This window comes from Elgaria multicarinata, chromosome 3, assembly GCF_023053635.1.
Source record: "Elgaria multicarinata webbii isolate HBS135686 ecotype San Diego chromosome 3, rElgMul1.1.pri, whole genome shotgun sequence".
Classification (NCBI taxonomy): Eukaryota; Metazoa; Chordata; class Lepidosauria; order Squamata; family Anguidae; genus Elgaria; species Elgaria multicarinata.
In genome coordinates, this window is record NC_086173.1 from 136671582 (window position 1) to 136693070 (window position 21489).

The 21489-nt window shown below is 39.5% G+C and overlaps 1 protein-coding gene across 9 annotated transcripts in view; it reads left to right on the top strand.

The window, feature by feature from the left end:
• MAGI1 (membrane associated guanylate kinase, WW and PDZ domain containing 1) overlaps positions 1 to 21489 on the top strand; it is a 527537-nt gene that overhangs the window by 444746 nt on the left and 61302 nt on the right. For all 9 annotated transcript variants that reach the window (XM_063122040.1, XM_063122041.1, XM_063122042.1 and 6 more), the window contains one exon: positions 21456 to 21487. In XM_063122040.1, coding sequence (XP_062978110.1) covers positions 21456 to 21487 — 32 coding nt within the window. The remainder of the gene's footprint in view (positions 1 to 21455; positions 21488 to 21489) is intronic.

Here is a 21489-nt window from a genome sequence, read left to right on the forward strand (position 1 = left end):
GGGCTACAGAGCTGAGTAAAATCCATCACGACGTTTGGTTGACAGTTCCACCAGCCTTTCTCCTCCCCTGGTCCTCCCAATGTTATCCCATCAGTCATTGTTGCAAAAACCCCAATCCCAGCGGCTCTCCTTTCGTCACTTTTGCCAGGAGACTTTGTAGCCAGTTGGAAAAGTCAATTCAAAACACAATGGAAAACTCTACGGAGCCCAACACACAACACAATGGTTGTGCAGGAACTCTCCTCTGCACAGTGTGCATATTCTGCATGGAGTATTTTCCAAAAAGAACCTCCATCGTTGCACAGAGTTTTCCCGCCAGACAACACATTTCTCAATGGTGGTGTAAAAGCTCCACCGTGGAGTTCTAAAACCACCATTGAGAAATGTGTTGTCTGAATTGAGCCAGCGAAACCTTAGAATCAATTGGCATGTTCCCCCACCGGTCATGCCTTCTGGCCAGTTCTTAGAGATTTTGTCACTCAAAATTGTCCTTCTCTCTCCATTGAACTGATTGGCCTTGCTGCACCCAACCATGTGCAGTCGGCTCCTTCCCTCTTTAGGTAATCTTCTGCATAACTATTTAAATTACAGGAGACCTTTTCTCATGTACATCTCCTTCATCTTGTCCTTTTGCCTGTTCCTTTAGCAGAGGCATCGTTCCCTTAATCATGGGTCACTATTTATAATTTTTCATTGCTTCCAGGAAGTACATTTGGCTCCTAGGCAGGATGTACTCTACTGCTTTAAAACGGCTTATAACAGTAGTGACTACTGTTGGGGCACAGGACACATGCCATAGATGTTTTCAAGCCATTTTCGAAATGTCATATCCTGCAGGGTGTAGATCTGGCCCTAGTTTATGAGCCAAAATCTTTCCTTGTCACTCTTGAAGGAGCCCATTCTGCTGGTTGCCTTTCGCTCGTTCTCCCTCTGGTGTCCACTGAAGAGAGTGCTAGGGAGAAGCTTTGCTGTTAGACATTGGTTTTATTAACATGCAGGTTGGTGTTCAATCAGGCTTCAGCAGCATTCCCTGCCCTGGCACAGAAGGCGAGTGCTCAGAGTTGTCCAAAGGGTTTGTCAGCAGTGGTTACTAATCAGGCAGAAAAATATCAGAAAGAGATGCGTAATATATGTGGAACGCTCAGTCAGCTCCAAGCCACTGGTGTACCCTTGACAATGATGTCTAATTGTTAAAATGTAAGGCATGTAGCCAGGGAAAGAGCAGTCGGTAAAATATTTATTACAATGCATCTTCAGCTGGATCTCTGATTTCCAATAATTAGATTACTTGGGCCAACAGACCCTTGCAGTTGCTACTAGGTTGAAGGACAGGACAGGAGATCTTATAAAGGAAAGAAACGGCATGAAAGATGCAATTATGTAACCTGCAAAATTGTCATCTGTGCTGTCTTAAAGTTACTCATAAAATAAGGCTTGATTCATAGCCCAGGTTACAATCAGCAGAACTGTGTGGGTGCTGTTTTATCCAAAGCGATTTCCTGTGTTTGCCTGAGTTTAGCTGTGCCGCCTCACAAAACTGAGGGGTTGAAAAGTATGGCTGAAATTTATTGAACCACAGAGATTGCTGCTTCGATAAGTCATTGACTATGTAATATCGTTTTGAAGTACCTGTCACATCTGTGTTGTAATATATGCATCAGGCAATTGAACAATGTGCCCTGGTTTGGAAGAAATTAACAATTATAAATGTGACTAAAGATTAAGAACAGCAAAACAAAAATGAAAAGAAAAATAACATTAATGGCACCTGAGCACAAAAATCACTATTTATGGCTTGATGGTTCAGAAGTTACTAAACTTCAGTATGAGTCAAGGATAATTATTCATCAAACCTTTTCTTTTTTAACTTCTGATTCTGCACTCAAGATGCTAAGGATGCTTTCACATTTCTGATGAAATATAACTTGCAGACTATGGCCATAGCTAGACCTGGATCGTCCAGGGGTCAAACCTGTTCATCTAGGTGACACACAGAGGATCCAGTGTTCAGGCAGGGGCGAACCCTGGATGATCCCAGGATAAACCTTAGGTCTAGCTGTGGCCTAAGTCCAATCTCACTAACAGTGCAACCCAACATGGAGCCCTATTAGAATAGGATGTTGTATGCATGCCACATTGTATTTTCCCAGTGCATCAGAATATTGGAATGTATGGCTTCCTTCTGTCCCAGGGCTTGGTTTACTTAACTGAAGGCCACATTGTTGACTGACTACAACCTGGGTCAGAATATGGCTGTAAACTTTAATAAACTAATGGGCCCATTTGGTCCATTAATAACCCAATATGTGCATGGGCTTCATGCACCAGCACACTTGCTCCTGCTTGGTTCCTCCATTCACACAAGCAAGCATTCAAGTTAGGAAGTTGAAGTTAATCATAGCTTCCCATTATATCTGAACCAGGAACTATAGTTACCAGCTTTTAAACAAACCAGGATTTGGGAACCTTATTTATATCACAGCTTCATATGCTGCCTTGTCTGGAAGCCATTAACCACATTTTTTTTGCTTTGGGTGTAATAGGAAATTATGATTAACTGTGGCTTCCTGGCTTGCTTTCCCACTCATTTGAAGCTCTTGCATACCATGGCTTATTAAGCCAGGATTTGATGGTTCAAACCAGGCCAATTTGGAAGAAGGGTGCTATATCGCACCACCACCTTTGTGTTTCTGTTTTGCTTGGTGTTGAGTTGCGTCTAAGGACAGCAGATGTGTCTCTGCTCACCTTTAATGGAAGCCTTTCACAGAAAAAATGGTTTCACTTCTGCTAGAAATGTTTTGGGTTTTTTTTTTGCTGCCTGATGATGAAGTCATGAAAGAAGTACCATGCCTAAGCTTACTTTTGTTATAGCAATATATATAATTAGATTTTAGTTTCTTTCTATAATGATGTGAAACCTCCATAATTGGCGTTGCAATTATGTATTTGCTGGCAAGTTGGCTCTGAAGAAATGGGGGCAGCAGAATCATACCACATAACTTTCTGTCTGCCAGAAAATTTTAAATGGTTGTAACTGTTGTTAGGACAAAAGGAAAAGGATTCAGGCTTTGTTACAAAGAAGAATGTAATATTGTGGCTGTGCGATTTCTATTCTAATAGGTATTTGCTTATGCCATAAACTTGAAGAGAGAGAATTGAGGGCTGTTGTTCTTTAATATTATGCCTGTGCTTTGATTCATTTGGAGAAAATTATTATTATTATTATTATTATTATTATTATTATTATTATTTATATAGCACCATCAATGTACATGGTGCTGTACAGAGTAAAACAGTAAATAGCAAGACTCTGCCGCATGGGCTTACAATCTAATAAAATCATAGTAAAACAAAAAGGAGGGGAAGAGAATGCAAACAGGTACAGGGTAGGGTAAGCAGGCACAGGGTAGGGTAAAACTAACAGTATAAAGTCTGCACAACATCAAGTTTTAAAAGCTTTAGGAAAAAGAAAAGTTTTTAGTTGAGCTTTAAAAGCTGCGATTGAAGTTGTAGTTCTCAAATGTTCTGGAAGAGCGTTCCAGGCATAAGGGGCAGCAGAAGAAAATGGACGGAGCCGAGCAAGGGAAGTAGAGGCCCTTGGGCAGGCGAGAAACATGGCATCAGAGGAGCGAAGAGCACGAGCGGGGCAATAGTGTGAGATGAGAGAGGAGAGATAGGAAGGAGCTAGACCGTGAAAAGCTTTGAAGGTTAACAGGAGAAGTTTATATTGGATTCTGAAGTGAATTGGAAGCCAATGAAGAGATTTCAGAAGCGGAGTAACATGGTCAGAGCGGCGAGCCAAGAAGATGATCTTTGCGGCAGAGTGGTGAACAGAAACCAATGGACTGATGTGAGAAGAAGGAAGGCCAGAGAGAAGAAGGTTGCAGTAGTCCAACCGTGAAATAACCAGTGCATGAACAAGCGTCTTGGCGGAAGAGACAGACAAAAATGATCGAATCCTGGCAATATAGCTATTTCCTGCTTCATTGGCTTGTTTCCTATATTTTACCTTCTCAGTGTAGCCATATTTTCTTAGTTCTTATGCTAGGTTCACCAGGGGAATATTTATTTATTAATTTTATTTATTATTGCATTTATATCCTGCCTTTTTTCCTCCAAGAGACCCAAGGCGGTGTACATAATTTTCCTCCTCTCCACTTTATCCTCACAACAACCACCCTGTGTGGTAGGTTGGGCTGAGAGTCTGTGACTGGCCCAAATTCACCCAGTGGGTTCCCTGGCTGAGTGGGGACTAGAACCCGGATCTCCTGACTCCCAGTCCAACACCTTAGCCACTACCCCACACTGGCTATAGGGAATATGCATCCCTATAGTGCATTCCCCACCAACATCACCATGCAGCAGCTGGATGTGGAGCCACTATTTTATTTTCCCAAAGTGCCCCACATGTAGCATTACTCCATTTCCCACAATGTTCTGGAGCAGCACTGTATCAGAGGCACAATAGGAAACTAAAATGTTGCCTCTGTCAGGGATGCTTTAAGGTAGACCCCTGCATTGAGCAGGGGGGTGGATTTGATGGCCTTATAAGCCCCTTCCAACTCTACTACTCTATGATTCTCCTAGACCCAGCTCTGATTGAAAATGCTGTTTCTGCCCACCACTGTGAGGTAAACTTGCTAGGACTCATCCACATAGGACGGGGCCCAATGACATAGGAGTGTGTCCACCAGATGGTGCCTTGCTAAGAACCTCGTAAACCTGGAGCCAGACCTCTTACTGCTTTTTCATTTCAATCTTTAATTAATCTGTTTTCTTCTTGTACATCTCATACTTCTTGAATGACAAATTAGAAATAGCTTCTTCATCTCTTTCATTAAACCATTTGGTATCCTGCTCCTATCAACCTTATACCCCTCTTCCACATAGAATACCCTATGTACCAAGGCATCTGTAGCTCTGAAAAAAATCAAATATATCTTGTTTGCAAGCTAAATATGATCCTTTTAGGGCTCTGTAGCTGCTATATTGTGTATTATCGAGATGATCAATGGAATTCCCATACTCCCACACTTTTAAACAATTGTCCCAATGCTCTTACTTGGATTGAAGACTGTTCTTACAGTATCCCTGAAGGAGCAGCCCATGATGGATTGTAGTAACAGAAGAACAATTTAAATATTTAAACAGCCTGTATGTATTAAGCGAGTATTAGGACCAACACACATTCCTTCTTTTCTCTTTAATGTTTTTAGTTGCCTTTATTGACTTTCTTGTTGATTGTGTTGTGCTAAAAAAAAGTCAATAAAAATTACGGAAAGCTCTTCTAGGAATTGCCTGACTCACATCATCACATGTGATGAATGCATGTGCCTGCATTTTGCTTAGAGCAGAGCCAAATGTTTTTAGAAGTTTTTCCACTTAAAATGTTTCACAACACCCAACCTTTTTTTTAACTGTTGCCAGTATTTTGGTTCTGTTGATATCATCATCATCATCATCATCATCATCATCATGATGTTGTTGTTGTTGTTATTTCACCTAAAATTGCTGGGCACTGGGCAAGTGTCTTCATCATCCTGAAGCCAAATCAGAATTAGGGGAATTCTTCCTGCCCTCACTCCCCATAGTCTTATGGGTAACCGCCCAGAGAGCTTCGGCTGTGGGGCGGTATATAAATGTAATTAAATAAATAAATAAATAAATAAAATAACGAATGATGTTCACCAATCAGCTTGCTCTGTTTATATATCCCCCAAATCATCTCCCTCAGCTTTGCAACCTGCAAAACATGGCGATAAAGGTGGCAGGACCATTTCAGCTCAGCTCTGAATTTGTAGCTTATACATGCATGTAGGTTTCATATCAGTTCTTAAGTGGAAATGATTTCCCAGGAGGCAATCTGTACTGTTTGAAGCAGACCTCAATCATCCACTTTTCCTGTTCTTACCCTTCCTAGGAAATCTTCCTTTTCCATGTAACATCAGATAATCGGAAGTGTTGTGACTCCCAGGAGTTTATCTATGCCTAACTGACCCATAATCAACTGTAGTAGAACCCATCACTGTGCAATGTGCACTTACAATACATTCACATATTCTCATCAAAATAGGGCAAATATAAATGCTACCAACATTTCCCAAGATGCTTATGTGGTCCAATCACCATTACTAAAGCAAAGGACAGTTCATCATTTTGTATATTTTTGCGAACTCTCCATTTATTTAGATATTTTTAAATTTCAAGTATCTTGTATCATTTCCTAATCTTGCACGATTGGTATAAAGTTTGATGGAATGCTGGAGAGGCTGTTGTAGAAAATTAAGCAAATAGGCAATTAGTATAATTGAAATGTAAAAATAATTTTAGCCCACAGGGTACATGATTGAAATAAATTCTCTTGCATTTGCATAAGACTGTTGTTGTGCAACATGTGCAAAATTCAAGAATACAGCTGTTGGCTGGTTGTAGTGGTGGTTCATTTGTTAAAAGTCTTGAAAATGGGATAGAAATTTTGGCTGAGAAATTAATCAGATGTTTTCGTAGGATTTGCGGCATAAACCCTTGAGATGGATAGATAAAGAAATAATTACTAAAACTGAGTCTGTGTCTGTTAGTAAGAAAAGAGGGCAGCTGTGTTAGTCTGTTGTAGCACCTTAAAGACTATTGTGGCATAAGCTTCCATGGATCTAGAACCTGTCAGATGTATGTTTTATCATATACATATTGGGCTCTACAATAAATGTGATAGTCTTTAAACTGGTGCAAGACTCTGCTGTTTTTCCAAGCATTTAGTGGTCAGTATGATCTAGTTTTAATTAAGCCATCACTAAAACTGAAATGGGGCTGGTAGGGCTAAATCTAATAGGGCCTTTTTGAAATGCATGTATTATGATCTGTGTTTATTATGTGGAATACTAATCTTATGTGAACGCTACAAGCTCTAGCCATGTACTGGTGTTTTATATCAGATGTGATATGATATAACACAAGGTGGCACAGCAGAACCTTATATTGTGCATTCAACAAGGCAGATTTAACTAGAGATGAGATTCTCTATTCTCCCAGCTATTCCTTCCACATCAGTAAATCAAGCAGATGTTAGATTGTCTCAGCTAAGAGAACAACTGTATTTTATTCTGCCTTGCTAAAAGCAGATTCCCATGTCATGCTTAGCACAAATGGCTTCAGTGCATAATTTGGGAAGTATGAAATACTGAGACCACACCTGAGTTTTGTCAAAATAGTTGCAGCTGGGTGATTAATTAAGCATCTTCATAAACAATCAACACTTCTAGGATGGATTATATACCTAGATTTCAAGGAAATGGTTTTGTTAGTTTGTCTCATTGAATCACTGAATGGAATAATAATCCCTTGGCTTGACAAGGCTCTAATGGCTTGCTAAGCAGTATCCTAGCATTTCACTATTCCCATACGGTTCTTTGAATTCAAATGACAGTATTCCTGAAACATTTTGGTTTAGTTCTTTCTCCCTACCCATACACTCAATGGTATTTTGTCTTTCTGCAAACGTTAGGGTATTTACCTAACCGTTTAGGTAAATAAACGGTTAGGTGAATAAACGGTTATTTAGGTAAATAAACGGTTAGGTAAATAAATTTATTAGGTAAATAAACGGTTGCTTGCTACCGTTTATGTTGGCTGTAATGATACAAATCTTAAGATTTATATTGATATCATGGAAAAATTATAGATATATGGGCAGGTTAGAATAGGTAGGTAGGTAGAAATTCTTCTCTTCCTCTGATAATACCAGAATCCAGAGGTCACCAAAGTGAATATTTTGGCAGGTTCTGGAGAGACAAGACAATATTTCTTCATACAATGCATAATTTATGGTATTCCTACCGTAAGATGTAGTGATTCCCCCAAGGTTAGATGGCTTTTTTAAAAGATTAATCAAATTAATGGGGTATAGATATATCAGTGGCTATTAGCCGTAATAGCTAGATTGAAACCTCATGCCCCTGGGCAACAAATTTCTGATTACCAGATGGAAGGGCTTATGCCCTGCTTAAAAATGGCCACCATTGGAAACAGAATGTTTTTTCTATCATATGAGTCAACTGGTAAACCATTGTCGTTTTTTTAGCCTCTTAATTTTTACCTTTTGGGGAAGCCTTATTAATAATGTCAATATGCATGGATTGAGCTGTCATTCTTCAGGCTTCAGCAGCCCCCACCCTTGGCCTCTAATAGTTAAAGTCTAATAGTGGAGTTAGGGAAGGAAGCATCATCTGTAACACACGCACATGTAAGTAAGTGCCTGTGGGTGAATGCTAAGGTGCCATGCAGTGCACAGCCTGCCATTGCACACACTGTAGCTGCTGAAGTGTATCTTGAACACTGATAATATATTGGAGGACAGTCTTGCTTTTCTAGTTGTATAACTTGAATCCAGGAACAAACGGAGTCTTCACTTTTTAAGCAGTGAAAGACAGGCTGTTGCAGAGTCAATGAACACAGCGGTGGGGAACCTCAGGCCCATGTGCCAAATCCAGCCTTCTAAGTTTCAACAGATAGCCACACCCCTTTTCCCCTGACTGCCAATCGTTTGGTAGTTTTCCAGCTTTGTGTGTTCTTTTTCCTCCTTCTAAAGGGTTGAAACTAAGGCTTAGTTATTAGAAGTAAGAACTTTAAACTAAAATATGCTGGTGTTTTTTCTTAATTTGGCCCAGCCCCTTTTTCTTTGGCTCCGCCCATTGCACGAATGTGACACACCCTCAAGAGCTTCTTCTAAATTGAATTCTGCCCTGGGGCTGAAAGAGGTTCCTACCTCTGCAATAGACAGAGTAGCCTTTCAGCTAAATGCACTGTTGGTAGGGTGAGACCTTAGACAAGGAACTATGTTTGCTGCTACCTTTATTTTCACTTGTGAAAAGTTGAAGAACATGCTTTCATCCCATTTGAGTCCAACCAAGAATTTGAATAAAACAATGAATCAGTGGAGTACGAGGATCAAATTCATGGAATCAGGTATAGGTGTTAAGTATATGAAAGAAATACTTGCTTAGTCATTAAAATTGTGTGTGTATGGCTATCTCAGGGTTAAACAGAGAAAGTATATCTGTGGGCAATTACTTTGAGATAGAGGCTGTTCTGGGAACCTTGCCAAGATTCTAAGTTAGCCTCATCACAGCTGTATGTAATGTAGATAAGAATTGTGTAGATCTGTATATAGTTTCTCACTTGTGTAAAATGGAACTGATCACTGCTTACTGATCACTGCTCTATGATCACTGCTCTCTGTGTATGCCTCAGTGTGCTGATCTGAACTGATCTGAATTGGACTGCACAGAAGCCTGAAGGAAATAAACCAGCTCTGCTGTGTAAGACCTGCGTGTTGTGTGTTTGTTTCTGAGCACAAACAGAGTTCCAGAGAGATAAAAGTTCTGGCACAATAACCCAACAAAGGTTATGGGCCCAGTCCAGTCCAGGAAGCCTACGCCAGCCTAACCTAGGCAGAAGAACCAGAACTTGGTGGGAACGGTGCAGTATCAGAACCAGGAGTCTGCTAAAACAGAAGACTGTTGATGGAGGAAGACATCAAGCTAAAGCCAGTGCTGCAAAGTGAGGAAAAATCTCAGTCGGCTGACTCTGAGGAGGACTCTGAGCAGAAGGACGGTGAGATACAAATTCCTAAAGCAGAGGAAATGGCAGGAGCTAATATGTCTGGTTTGCATCAATTGTTGGAAAAGCTGAATGACTCTAACTATGCATTATGGTCTTACAAAATGCAAATGTATCTGATTCAGGCTGAACTGTGGTATGTAGTCACAGAGGATCCACCAGATAGAGCAGATCCACAGAATGCTAAATGGTTTAAGGACGATGCAAAAGCAATGGCAGTTATTGCATTAGCTGTGGAAGACTCTCAAATTTCCTTCATTCAGTTTTTGAATACATCAAAAGAGTGCTGGAATGCGCTACAAGCTGTATATCAAAGAGAAACAGCGGGCAGTAAAGTAATTCTAACCCGGAAACTGTATGGAATGAAGCTGAAACCAGGGGAGTCTATGTCAAACCATTTGAAAAGCATGAGAGAAATCTTCAATCAACTCAGGGCACGAGGGATGGAGTTTACAACTATACACCAAGTCTATGTGATTTTGTCAAGTCTTGATTCATCGTATGACGCGGTTGTCACCATGATGGAAAGTCAAGAGGAGAAAAATTTAACCCTCGAGTATGTAGCTGGAAAACTACTGGAAACCTATGAAAGAAGACAAGCTTCAAAACAACAGAGCCTTAAACTTCCTGTGGCTGAATTTCAACAAAGCCATAAATCTTCTGACGTGGTGGCTGCATTAAAGGCAAGGAAATGCTTTAACTGTGGTTCCACAGGACACTTAAGGCGGGATTGCAACAACAACAAGAAAAAGCAGTCAACAGCAAAGTGGAGAGAAGAAAACAACATGAATGAAGCTGAATCAAAAAAGAAGTGTCTTCTAGCAAGAGTCAAAGAGACAATGAATCCTTGGTTTTTGGACTCTGGGGCTTCAATAAGTATGGCAAAAGACAAACTTTCATTTGTAACCTTGGAAACTTCTACTTCAGAGCAAAAGTGTGTTACCCTTGCAAATGGAACAAAAATCCAAATTTGTGGTGTGGGTAATGTATATTTTGATTGTCTGGGAGTTGAACTACAAAGTGTTTTATATGTACCAGAATTAGAAACAAACCTTCTAAGTGTGTTTCAGTTAACAGAAATGGGGTATGAGGTTTGTTTTACTGAAGAAAATTGTACTATAAAACAGGGAAACAAGGTGTGTGTGCAGGGAATAATGAAAGAATCTTTGTATGTGATTAATACTTGTACAGAAAATGAAGTTGTAGCCAGCAAAGTCACAACAAAAACAATAGCCAATTGCAAACCACACCAAGAGTGTATCCATTTAACTCATAAAAGGTTTGGTCATGCTAACTATAAAACAATTTCTAAGATTCCAGAATTGTGTGAAGGGGTGAAAATCAAACCATGTTCTAACTATCTAGAATGTAATGTATGCAGTGAAACCAAGTGTCATAAGTCAAACATTCCAAAACATAGTGAGAGAACAACAAAAAGAATTTTTGAATTAATACATGCAGATCTTGCAGGTCCTTTTGAGACAAGTCAAGGAGGAAACAGATTTTTCTTGTCTATTGTTGATGATTACAGTAGATTTGGATTTGTGTATGTGTTAAAACAGAAGAGTGAAACTTTTGGAAAGTTTAAAGCCTTTGTTAAGTGGAGTAAAAATAGATTTAAAGAACCTATAGCTAATCTAAGAACGGACCGGGGAGGTGAATTTCTTAGCAACCAATTTAAAAAATTCCTCAGTGATGAGGGTATACAACATGACCTTACTGCTCCATATTCACCATTTCAAAATGGAGTTGCAGAAAGGAAAAACAGAACCTTGCAGAACATGTTAAGAGCTCTATTGAAAGAGTCAGGATTGTCTAATCTGTTCTGGGCAGAAGCTTTGTCCACCTCAAATTATTTGTTAAACAGGCTTTACCACTCTGTACATGAAAAAACTCCATATGAAATGTTTTACAAAAGAAAACCTAGAGTGTCACATATAAGAGTTTTTGGAAGTAAATGTTTTGCTCATATTCAGAAAGAAAACAGACCAGGAAAGCTAGCTCAAAGAAGTTTGGAATGTAAACTGTTGGGATATGATACACAAACAAAAGGCTATCGTTTGTGGTCTCCATATCACAAAAGTGTAATTGTGAGCAGAGATGTAGTTTTTCATGAACAAATGCAGGAAACAAAACAGTATGTAAGTTTGCCTGTAGAACAGAAAGCTGTAGAAACAGAAGAAATTCCTGAACAATCTCAGCAAGAGAGAGAGGGGGAAGAAACTGTAGAGGAGGAAACTATGCCTGTAACTATGCCAAGACGATCAGAAAGGGAACGCAAAGCTCCAATTCGTTACTCAGATGAATACCAAAGCAAACAGGTTTCTCATAGAGCTTTACTAGTAGCCTATGAACCTACTTCATTTGAGGAAATTCAGGAGATGGAACCTACAGAAGCTCAGGGCTGGCATGAAGCAATGTCAGAGGAAATCAGAGCAATGGAAAAAAATGAAACGTGGGAGCTAGTACCTTTACCTGAAGGTCGTAAAGCCATTACCTGTAAATGGGTATTCAAAGTAAAACAAAATGAGAAAGGACAGGTGGAACGTTACAGAGCAAGATTGGTAGCAAGAGGATTTGCTCAAAAATATCTAATAGATTTTGAAGAAGTTTATGCACCTACAACAAAATACTCAAGTGTAAAACTTTTGTTAAAAATTGCAGCAGAAAAACAATTGAATGTATTTCATTTTGACATCAAAACAGCTTTCTTATATGGAGATTTAACTGAGGAAATTTACATGACTCAACCAAAAGGTTTTGTTAAAAATCCAGGGTTAGTTTGTAAATTGAAAAAATCCATATATGGTTTGAGGCAAGCAGCAAGGTGTTGGAATAAGAAACTGGACAATGTATTGATCAAAATGGGTTTTAAACAAAGCAAAGCTGATCATTGTTTGTACACAAAACAGGATGGTTCAAATGTAGTGTATTTGCTGATTTATGTAGATGATTTGTTACTGGTTTTTAATGAAGAAGAACAGAAAAACACATTTGTAAACCAGCTGCAAAGACATTTTGAGTTAAAAGACCTTGGTTCAGTGAAAAGTTATTTGGGAATGCAAATTTCAAAAGATTCTAACACAGGGTCATTTCTGATTGAACAAAGTGGCAAAATTAAAAAACTGCTGGAAGAACACAGCATGGAGAATTGTAAAATTGTTGCCACTCCTATGGTCACTGATTTTCAAAATCAGACAGACAGTACTGAAATGGAAGACATACAGAAATATCAGAGTGTGATTGGAAGTTTACTTTATCTAGCAAACCTAAGTAGACCAGATATTACATTTGCTGTAAATCTTTTAAGCAGAAAAATGACAAAACCTTCTGTAACTGATTGGACAGCTGTAAAACGTGTATTGAGATATCTAAAAGGTACAATCAATCACAAATTGGAAATATCTACACACAAAGATGGAAATTTCTGTGTTTATGCAGATGCTGACTGGGCTAACGCAATTGATAGAAAGTCTACCAGTGGAGCAGCATTCTTTTACAATCAATCTTTGATTGATTGGTATACAAGAAAACAAAATTGTGTAGCAACCTCTAGTACAGAAGCAGAATATATCAGCTTATCTCTGGCTTGTAATGAGATTGAGTGGTATAAACAATTATTTGCTGATCTAAGGTTGGAAATTGAGACACCAGTAACCATATTTGAGGATAATCAGGCATGTATTAGTATGGCTACATCTGAAAAGTGTAAACCAAGAACTAAACATGTGGATGTTCGTTATTCTCATGTGAAAGATATAATTCAGAAGGGCTGGATTAAGCTTGAATATTGTCCATCTGAAATGATGTTGGCTGATTTATTCACAAAACCAGTATCAATGGTAAAACACAAAGAGATGCTTTTAAAGCTGGGTCTCAGATTGTAACACAATTTAAACAACATGCGCAAGAGGAGGACTGTTAAGTATATGAAAGAAATACTTGCTTAGTCATTAAAATTGTGTGTGTATGGCTATCTCAGGGTTAAACAGAGAAAGTATATCTGTGGGCAATTACTTTGAGATAGAGGCTGTTCTGGGAACCTTGCCAAGATTCTAAGTTAGCCTCATCACAGCTGTATGTAATGTAGATAAGAATTGTGTAGATCTGTATATAGTTTCTCACTTGTGTAAAATGGAACTGATCACTGCTTACTGATCACTGCTCTATGATCACTGCTCTCTGTGTATGCCTCAGTGTGCTGATCTGAACTGATCTGAATTGGACTGCACAGAAGCCTGAAGGAAATAAACCAGCTCTGCTGTGTAAGACCTGCGTGTTGTGTGTTTGTTTCTGAGCACAAACAGAGTTCCAGAGAGATAAAAGTTCTGGCACAATAACCCAACAATAGGCTCGAGTTCTACTGTGGTTGTTCTATTCTACTTGATTTTGGTTATTTGTACCTGGTGTGAGAGAACAATGAATCTGAGTGAACACAGAAATGCACAATCAGCAAACAGGAATGCACAAGGAATTATAAGATGTTTTGGCCACCCTTGTTAATTACCTTGGTCTTTCTCTGTGTAATGGAGATTGCATGCTGCAAAAATTATGATTATCCTGTTTTATGTGATCACTTATGTTTGAATTTAGCCTCGAATATTTATCCTGGCTAGGAGTTTTTCATTCTCTCAGCCCATGTCTATACTGATGATTCTGCCACTTAAACATGTAAAAAATCAAAAGTTTTGGTGAGTTAAGGGCTTGTTGTTCCATTTATCTTCAGATATTTTAATTTGTAATTGGGCTCAGAGATGAGGTAAACGATTCTTTCCTGGCTTTTCGTTTCCGTTATCATTTGTCAACTTGTTAGTTTAAAGTTTGTTTAGCGTCCTCATGTCTTCTCCACCAAACAACATTATTGGCCATTAGTGTTAATAATTAAGAGCTCCTTGTTTTGCACTTGAAAGTCAAACTTATTGATGTGCATTTGCTAAGAGGAAGCTCGTGTTAGCTCCCTTTCCACATGGTGAGAAGTTTGTTTTCCCTTTCTGATATCTACTTGTGTACAGTAAGATAGATGCCCTTCTTTAAAAAATAAAATAAAAGATGTCCATTAGTGCAGAGCCCCAGGTATGATACAAGGCATCCCTTATCTCAGAACATATATCCATAAACCCATACCCCTGGTCCTCAACCTTTTGAGGTCCATGGTTCAAGAACATGGATTCACAGATCCTCATGAATCTTCAAGATTTTTACTTGCCCCGCCAATAAAGCCAAATGAAACAATATATATTTGGCAATAGAAGTGACCTATGAATTGTTGGTAGTTTGTTTGTTTTGGGGGAGGGTTGGAGGGGAATCACATGTAAAACTCAGATCCATATTTTTGTGCCATGGTGGCACTAGAAAGCACTGGATTTGGGATTTGTATTCAAGCCATGAAGGTTGATATGATCTATGATTTAAAAGTGGTTTGGGATAAGGTTCGTTACATTCAAATTACACAAAATTAAGGTTGTGAATGTACTTCTTCTGTGCGCGTACCCCATTCTTTCTATGTTATTCCATTCTGTCTTCTGGCTCCTGTGGCACACAGCTTTTCCCCCTCTCCCCATACACACATATACACTGTTTCTTCATTACTCTATTCTGTTTCCCTTAGTCCTCCCCGTTGCTCTGCTTTCACTCCTTCCTCATTCCGCTTTTCTCTCCTTGTCACTTCACTTATTCCCTGGCATCTGTACCAAAGCAGACAGCAGTGGCACTTCTGAATGAGAGCTACTTGGCAGCAATTTTAGATTCTCCAAAATACGTTACCAGACATCAACCTCCAGAAGGGCCACCATCCACCCATGTCTAGATAGGGTGTCCAGATAGGCATCAGGGTGGGAGGTAAGAAGAGCCTCACAGACCCTGGGGACACATTGCATTGGGAATGCCAGCTTGATTTGCCCTTCATATTGCAATCTTGATCTCCCAGTCCATAGGTACTTCAGCTCTCATAGTTCAGTAGTTGTGTGTAAATGTCAAAATAAAGGGGCATCATAGAGTATGACGGAAATAGAAGACCACAAATTTCAATGGCTAATGAGCTTAGTTATTGGTGATTATTTTAGACTATTGTATTGGTTCATGCTCTTTGGTATCTTAGTAGCTGCCACTATGATACATGAATCTATGCATTGACCATCTATTTTAAAAGAGAATGAATGTCCTTTTTAATAGACCAGCATAAATGTTGTGTAAAGAGAATGTATTAATATGGCAGGAAATTCCATCATTGATAGTTTTTCATAACAGAGTTAACATCTAAGTCATTATAAAACAATAGAAGTTATACAAGAAGTGCTTAATAGTGCATGATTATCCTTTTTCCCAAAGTGTTGTTTGCTAAGTCAAAGAAGCTGGTTACAAACACAACTTTAAGGAGCACTGAACAGTGAGAATAATGTTTTGGTTCAGATGTTTGTGATAATCTTAGTGATAATTAGTTTAATTTAAATGCTCTATTTCCTTCATTTTAGAGAACCCTATGCATATACACTGTTGCTTTAAATGCTAAGAATATGATATTAGTCTTGTGTATAAATTCCCTTTTGTGAAGAAAGTAACTGTTAGCTTTCATTAAACAAAGACTGTTTATTACAATGGCACCTGAAAGGAGTATAGCTTCTATTTTGTGATGAACTTGAATTTGTTTAGAAGTATTTGCTGTGGCTCTTCCTGTCCAGTAGAAGGCACTGTTTCACATTCAGATGTTTCATTCATGCCACATATCTCCATTTCCTGTAATAGTTCCAATTCCATCTGCTTCTGTCTCCTTCCTGTCCGTCCGTCCCCCCAACTTCTCTGCCACCAAACTTGTTCCTTCTGCCAGTTTCACCTGTGGTTCTTAAGAGCCATTCTGTTTGTAATACTCCTGCTGTCCTTTCTTTTTCTATTGGGCTTCCCTGCTGTTCATGTCGCAGGCCAACTTTGACGAAAGGTGAATGCTACCATCCAATATGCAGTAACTTAACATGGTGTGCATGTAATCACTTTGCAAGCTGGACATTTGTAACTTCCTGTCAGGTGGTGGTGGTGAACATTTTACCATACATCCACATCCAGTCAAGATTGGTGAAGGAAGGGAATAAAGGTGAGTTTTTTGGACTTGAGATGACAAATTTATTATAAATGCCAAAGAAAGTCACCTCTTGGTAAATGGTTGTGTTCACCTAAGATTATGATTGATAGCAGGTGGATGGTTGACTCCATTCTTCTCCATTGAGTTACAGTATTGCTGTCTGTTAGTGAAAACCTCTCTGGGGTATTTATACCACGAAAGTTGAAGTTGTGGCTTTTAAAATTCATTTTTCTTTGAGATGAGGATACTTCTTTGGTTTGACTGTCTTTGGCCTTAGCTAGACCTAAGGATTATCCCAGGCAAATAGAGGGGTCGTCCCTGCCTGCTCCCGGGATCCCCTGTGTGTCATTTGGATGCACAGGGATGATCCCGTGACAATCCCGGGATATAGGCTTGGTCTAGCCATGGCCTTTGACTTTCTAGCTTTTTGGTCAGTTTGGCTTATTATTTTGTGAAACCTATTCCACCCTCAGTGGTGGTTCTATTCTTGTTGATCTTGTCTATTTCTCTCTGTGTTTGTGCATTTCATTGAGAACTGCTTCCACCAGTGTACATGAACTCCATTCTTTTAGGGGAAATATTTGAGTTAGTGTTGCAAAGACTTACACGAATATTGTCAGTATTCAAAAGTATAGAGTCATCTTCAAATGTGGTTTCTAGTTTGCTGATAGTAAACATTTTGTACTGCTCCTTGTCCTTCTTACAGGGAATACATAATGCAGATTGCGGCAACTTTATTTCCTGGCTTGGTCCTTGACAGCTGGAATTGCACTTGTAAATAGGGTCTGATTTTAAAGCCCCATTTTATAGTCAAATATTAATAGGAAAGTATTCTCCAGGATGTTCCTTGTAGCTGTACATTTGTCTGGACATAATCCGCCTATGGTGCATGTATATATATTTTATAAGAATCAGGTGTATTTGTTTGTTTTGATGAAAAGTCAATTATTGCTTGTTCTGCAGCAAACTCTGGCACAAAGCAGAACCATCGCAAGATTCATGGGCTTTTGAAGGCCTTGCCAGACAGTAGCTTGTGTATATTTTCCACCATTTTTTCCTTGCTGTTTTCAGCCTTTTGGGGGATGGTAGCAGCTGGAAGTATTGGCAAACATTAAGAGGGAAGGTTTATTCAGTAGTTCATGTTTATTACATTTTAACATTTAATAACCTTGGTGCCATAAGTTAATTCCTGGTTAACTTAAAAAAAAATACAAAACTCTTTTGTGTCTTTTAGTTTTAATTTATTTGGGATATCTAATTACAAAGATTATTTGATTATTCTGTCCGACACACACACACACACACACACACACAGAGAGAGAGAGAGAAAGAGCAAAGATATGTTAAAAGCTGAAGCCATTTGTACAGAATATGTTATTAGAAAATGAAGCCATTTTGATTGGTCTAGATTAAGGTGATCTGCGATGAGAGGGAGAAAGCACCAATACAAGCAGAAAGAGGAGAGATGTACTCTAGTGCTATGGAAAGCATGTATCTTTAATGATGAGTATTTTTAAGACTCATCATTAAAGATACACGCTTTTCATAGCACTAGAGTACGCCTCTCCTCTTTTCGCTAGATTAAGGTGACCCAGCCTGCAAGTCATGATGGAGTTCTGGGGGCGGCCTTTAAAATATAGCAACAGGCTCTTAAGATCAGGATTGTTCCCTACATTGCTTCAGGCAGTTCTGCAAAGAGCCAGCAAGTCAATGAATTTGATAACACAATTTCTATTAGATGGGTGTGTCTTGTTCTGCACCACCCCAAAGCCTTAGAGCAGGCAGGTGTCTGTGCCACTGTTAAACCCTGCACATTCGCTAATCTTGATTGCAGGAGGTAGCGTGGGCTTTCTGGCAGCCTTGCCCCTAGCCCAGCTTCTGGCGACCAATCATCGGTTGCCATCCTCCTGGAACGTCCCCCTCCCTCCCCAAGCGACACTGGAGCAACGCCGTAGCAAGATTAGACAGTGGAAGAGCCGCAGCGACCTCGCTCCAGTGTAAAAAGTCACATTAAGTCCCTAACTTTTTATTTGTGCAGCTTTGTCAATTTGCCCTGCAGTGGCTCCGAATTGGCGGATGTGTCATATAATCGACGCAGCACCGATTCAGAGCCACCACAGGGCACAGACAATGTTTAGACAGCCCCCAGGTCACAACATAAAATGACTCTGAAAACAGTCTGATGAATTCTTAAAGCACTTCACTATCTATTGTAAGCCTATGCGGCAGGGTCTTGCTATTTACTGTGTTATCTGTACAGCACCATGTACATCGATGGTGCTATATAAATAAATAATAATAATAATAAAATAATAATAATCTAAGCCACTAAAGTACACTTATCAGGGTGGAAAAGCTTAGCATTACACTTACATCTGAACCCAGACTCAGGGCTTATCTCTCCTCCAACAAGGCAGAGTTTGAAACCAAGGGCTGAAGTTGGCTTACAGATCCAGGCTTCTTAGAGGAGCAATAAGCCAGGATCTGGGTTTAGACCTTACACTAAGCTTTTTCACCCTAGTAAGTTTCCATTTTCTTTAGCTGCTCCTGCTTGCAGGAGGAACGATCCATCACCCTTGTTCATGAACAATAAGTTAGGATTCTCATAAATTCTGGCTTAGTGTTTTGTCGAACACAGCTAGAAGCTCTTTTAGCGTACTGTAGTCATCCAGTCATTTGTCAGCAAAACCAAATTTCTCATTTTATATATTTAAATGGAACTGTTTTCATGTTTCACTGTACTAAAACCCATCTTAGCCTGAGGAATTTGTGCCATTTGGGTTGGTATTGCAAAAAATGGGAGAATATCTCACCCAAATTTGTTTGATTTGTAAATGTTGTTGTATTATGAAGGATGCTTCTGGTTTGCTTGTTCTTTGTGGACCACCACATTTCTTACCTTATAGCTATCTGCCATACAGAAAGGTAGATGTTAGGCTTCTTAAATAGAATTTGATTCCTGCAAACTGCTAGGGTGTAGTCCAATTGAAACAATGGATATGTGGGCTTAAGGGGAAAAGGAAGCATTTGTATGGGGCTAGGTTTGAATGTGCACCATGCCATTGAAACATTTTTTCTACTACTGGTTAGAATTGGCAATGAGTAGGCAAGTATCTCAGTGAATGACTAATGCAGTGACATGGAGAATGTGCAATTGTGGCAACACTGATGCCAGTACACCTGTACTAGAGTGTAAAGGGCATTTTAATTCAGCATCCATCACTGTTATCATGAGCCACATCTTAACAAGTACGGCCATGCAAGAACATCAACTGACATAGTCATATGGATACTGGTGATCAACCAGATAGCAAGAAGTCAATATGATTTAATCTTGCACAGGACAAGAAGCCCCTTCCTCACGCACGGAATTTTGTTTCCATTCATGCAACTTATTTCATTTTCGGTGTAACGTTGGATCAGGAATATATTTTTCAGTAATCACTAAAGAGGTTATAAAATGAAAAGAAAACATAATGAGTAAGTGCTTGAAAATAAAAAAATGAGAACAGATTTCACACATTAGGGTTCCTTTGCAGTTTCATACATAATATGTGTGTATATTTCAGGAGCATCACTTTGCCACTTTGCTCCATAGTTCTTTTTTCTCTGATTTCTGAAGTAATTTTTTTTCTTACCCTCCCCCGTCTGCTTAGGCACACAGTCTTCCCAATCAGTTACCATAAGCATGAACTCCATTTCCAATGGGACATTGTGCTACAAAAAGTGGTGGCAAGGAGAAACCCCTCGTCCAATTTCCCCAATGTTAGAGAAACAATGACATGCAGCAGTTTTTAGGCTCTTTCTCTCTCTCTCTCTCTCTCTCTCTCTCTCTCTCTCTCTCTCTCTCTCTCACTCACTCTCTCACTCTCTCTCTCTCTCCAAAATGCAAAATCTATAGGCTTCCCCCCTGAGCTTTAAAGTGCTTTCTCATTTGCATTTTCATCACCATTAAAGCCAGAAAAAAAACCTACCTCCCTCTGCTCCCTAGCCACCCATTCACCTCTCTGTATCCAGAAATACTTAGCCTTGCGTTCATTGTGAATCTGCTGCACTCCATACGAACGCGACTAGCTGATGATCTCTGCATATAATGATGGAGACTGGACTTGGCAGCAAACTTGGGGGGTTGCCAGTAGCATCCATATTTATAACTGACCGTGGTTACAGATAAACCTTATTATCCTTTGTTCTCTTGTTTTTGCTGTTGTGAAAAAAGGGGTGTGTGTGAGGGGGGGGGGAAGCTTGCATGTTAAAAAGTGTCTGGAAGCAGAGCTATCTATCTATCTATCTATCTATCGTTTTTCTCCACTACTGTTCCGATTGGTCTGATAAATTTGACACGCCGGTCGCGTCAAAAGGTAATATCCTTGGCTTAATTGTAAGCTAAGTCTCTTAATCCAGGAGAGCGCTTGAGATTCTATCCAAGTGTTCAATTTCCCAGGCCGCTGAGGTCTGTGAATTTCTTTCACCAGCCTCCAGGCTGCTGCAGCACAAGGCAGCATAGCTAATGCAGATAGATCTCCTCCCCCCCTCCACGCACTCTTTCTCCCTCTTTCCCCTCCTTTCTCCAACTCCCCCCCCCCCAAACGCTGTGCTTTGATTCGATATGAACAGACTGGCAACTCCGATGCTAGAGCAAAATCTGACATAACTCTGCAGATGGCTACATTCGGATGATACACCTAGGATTTTTTTTTCCTTAAGGAAGGTAAAGATTTATATGCTAATAATAATTTTTGTTTCCCCTTTGTTGCCATTTTTTCAGGACTGCCAGCCCCAAAGAAGAGTCCAAAGTCGGT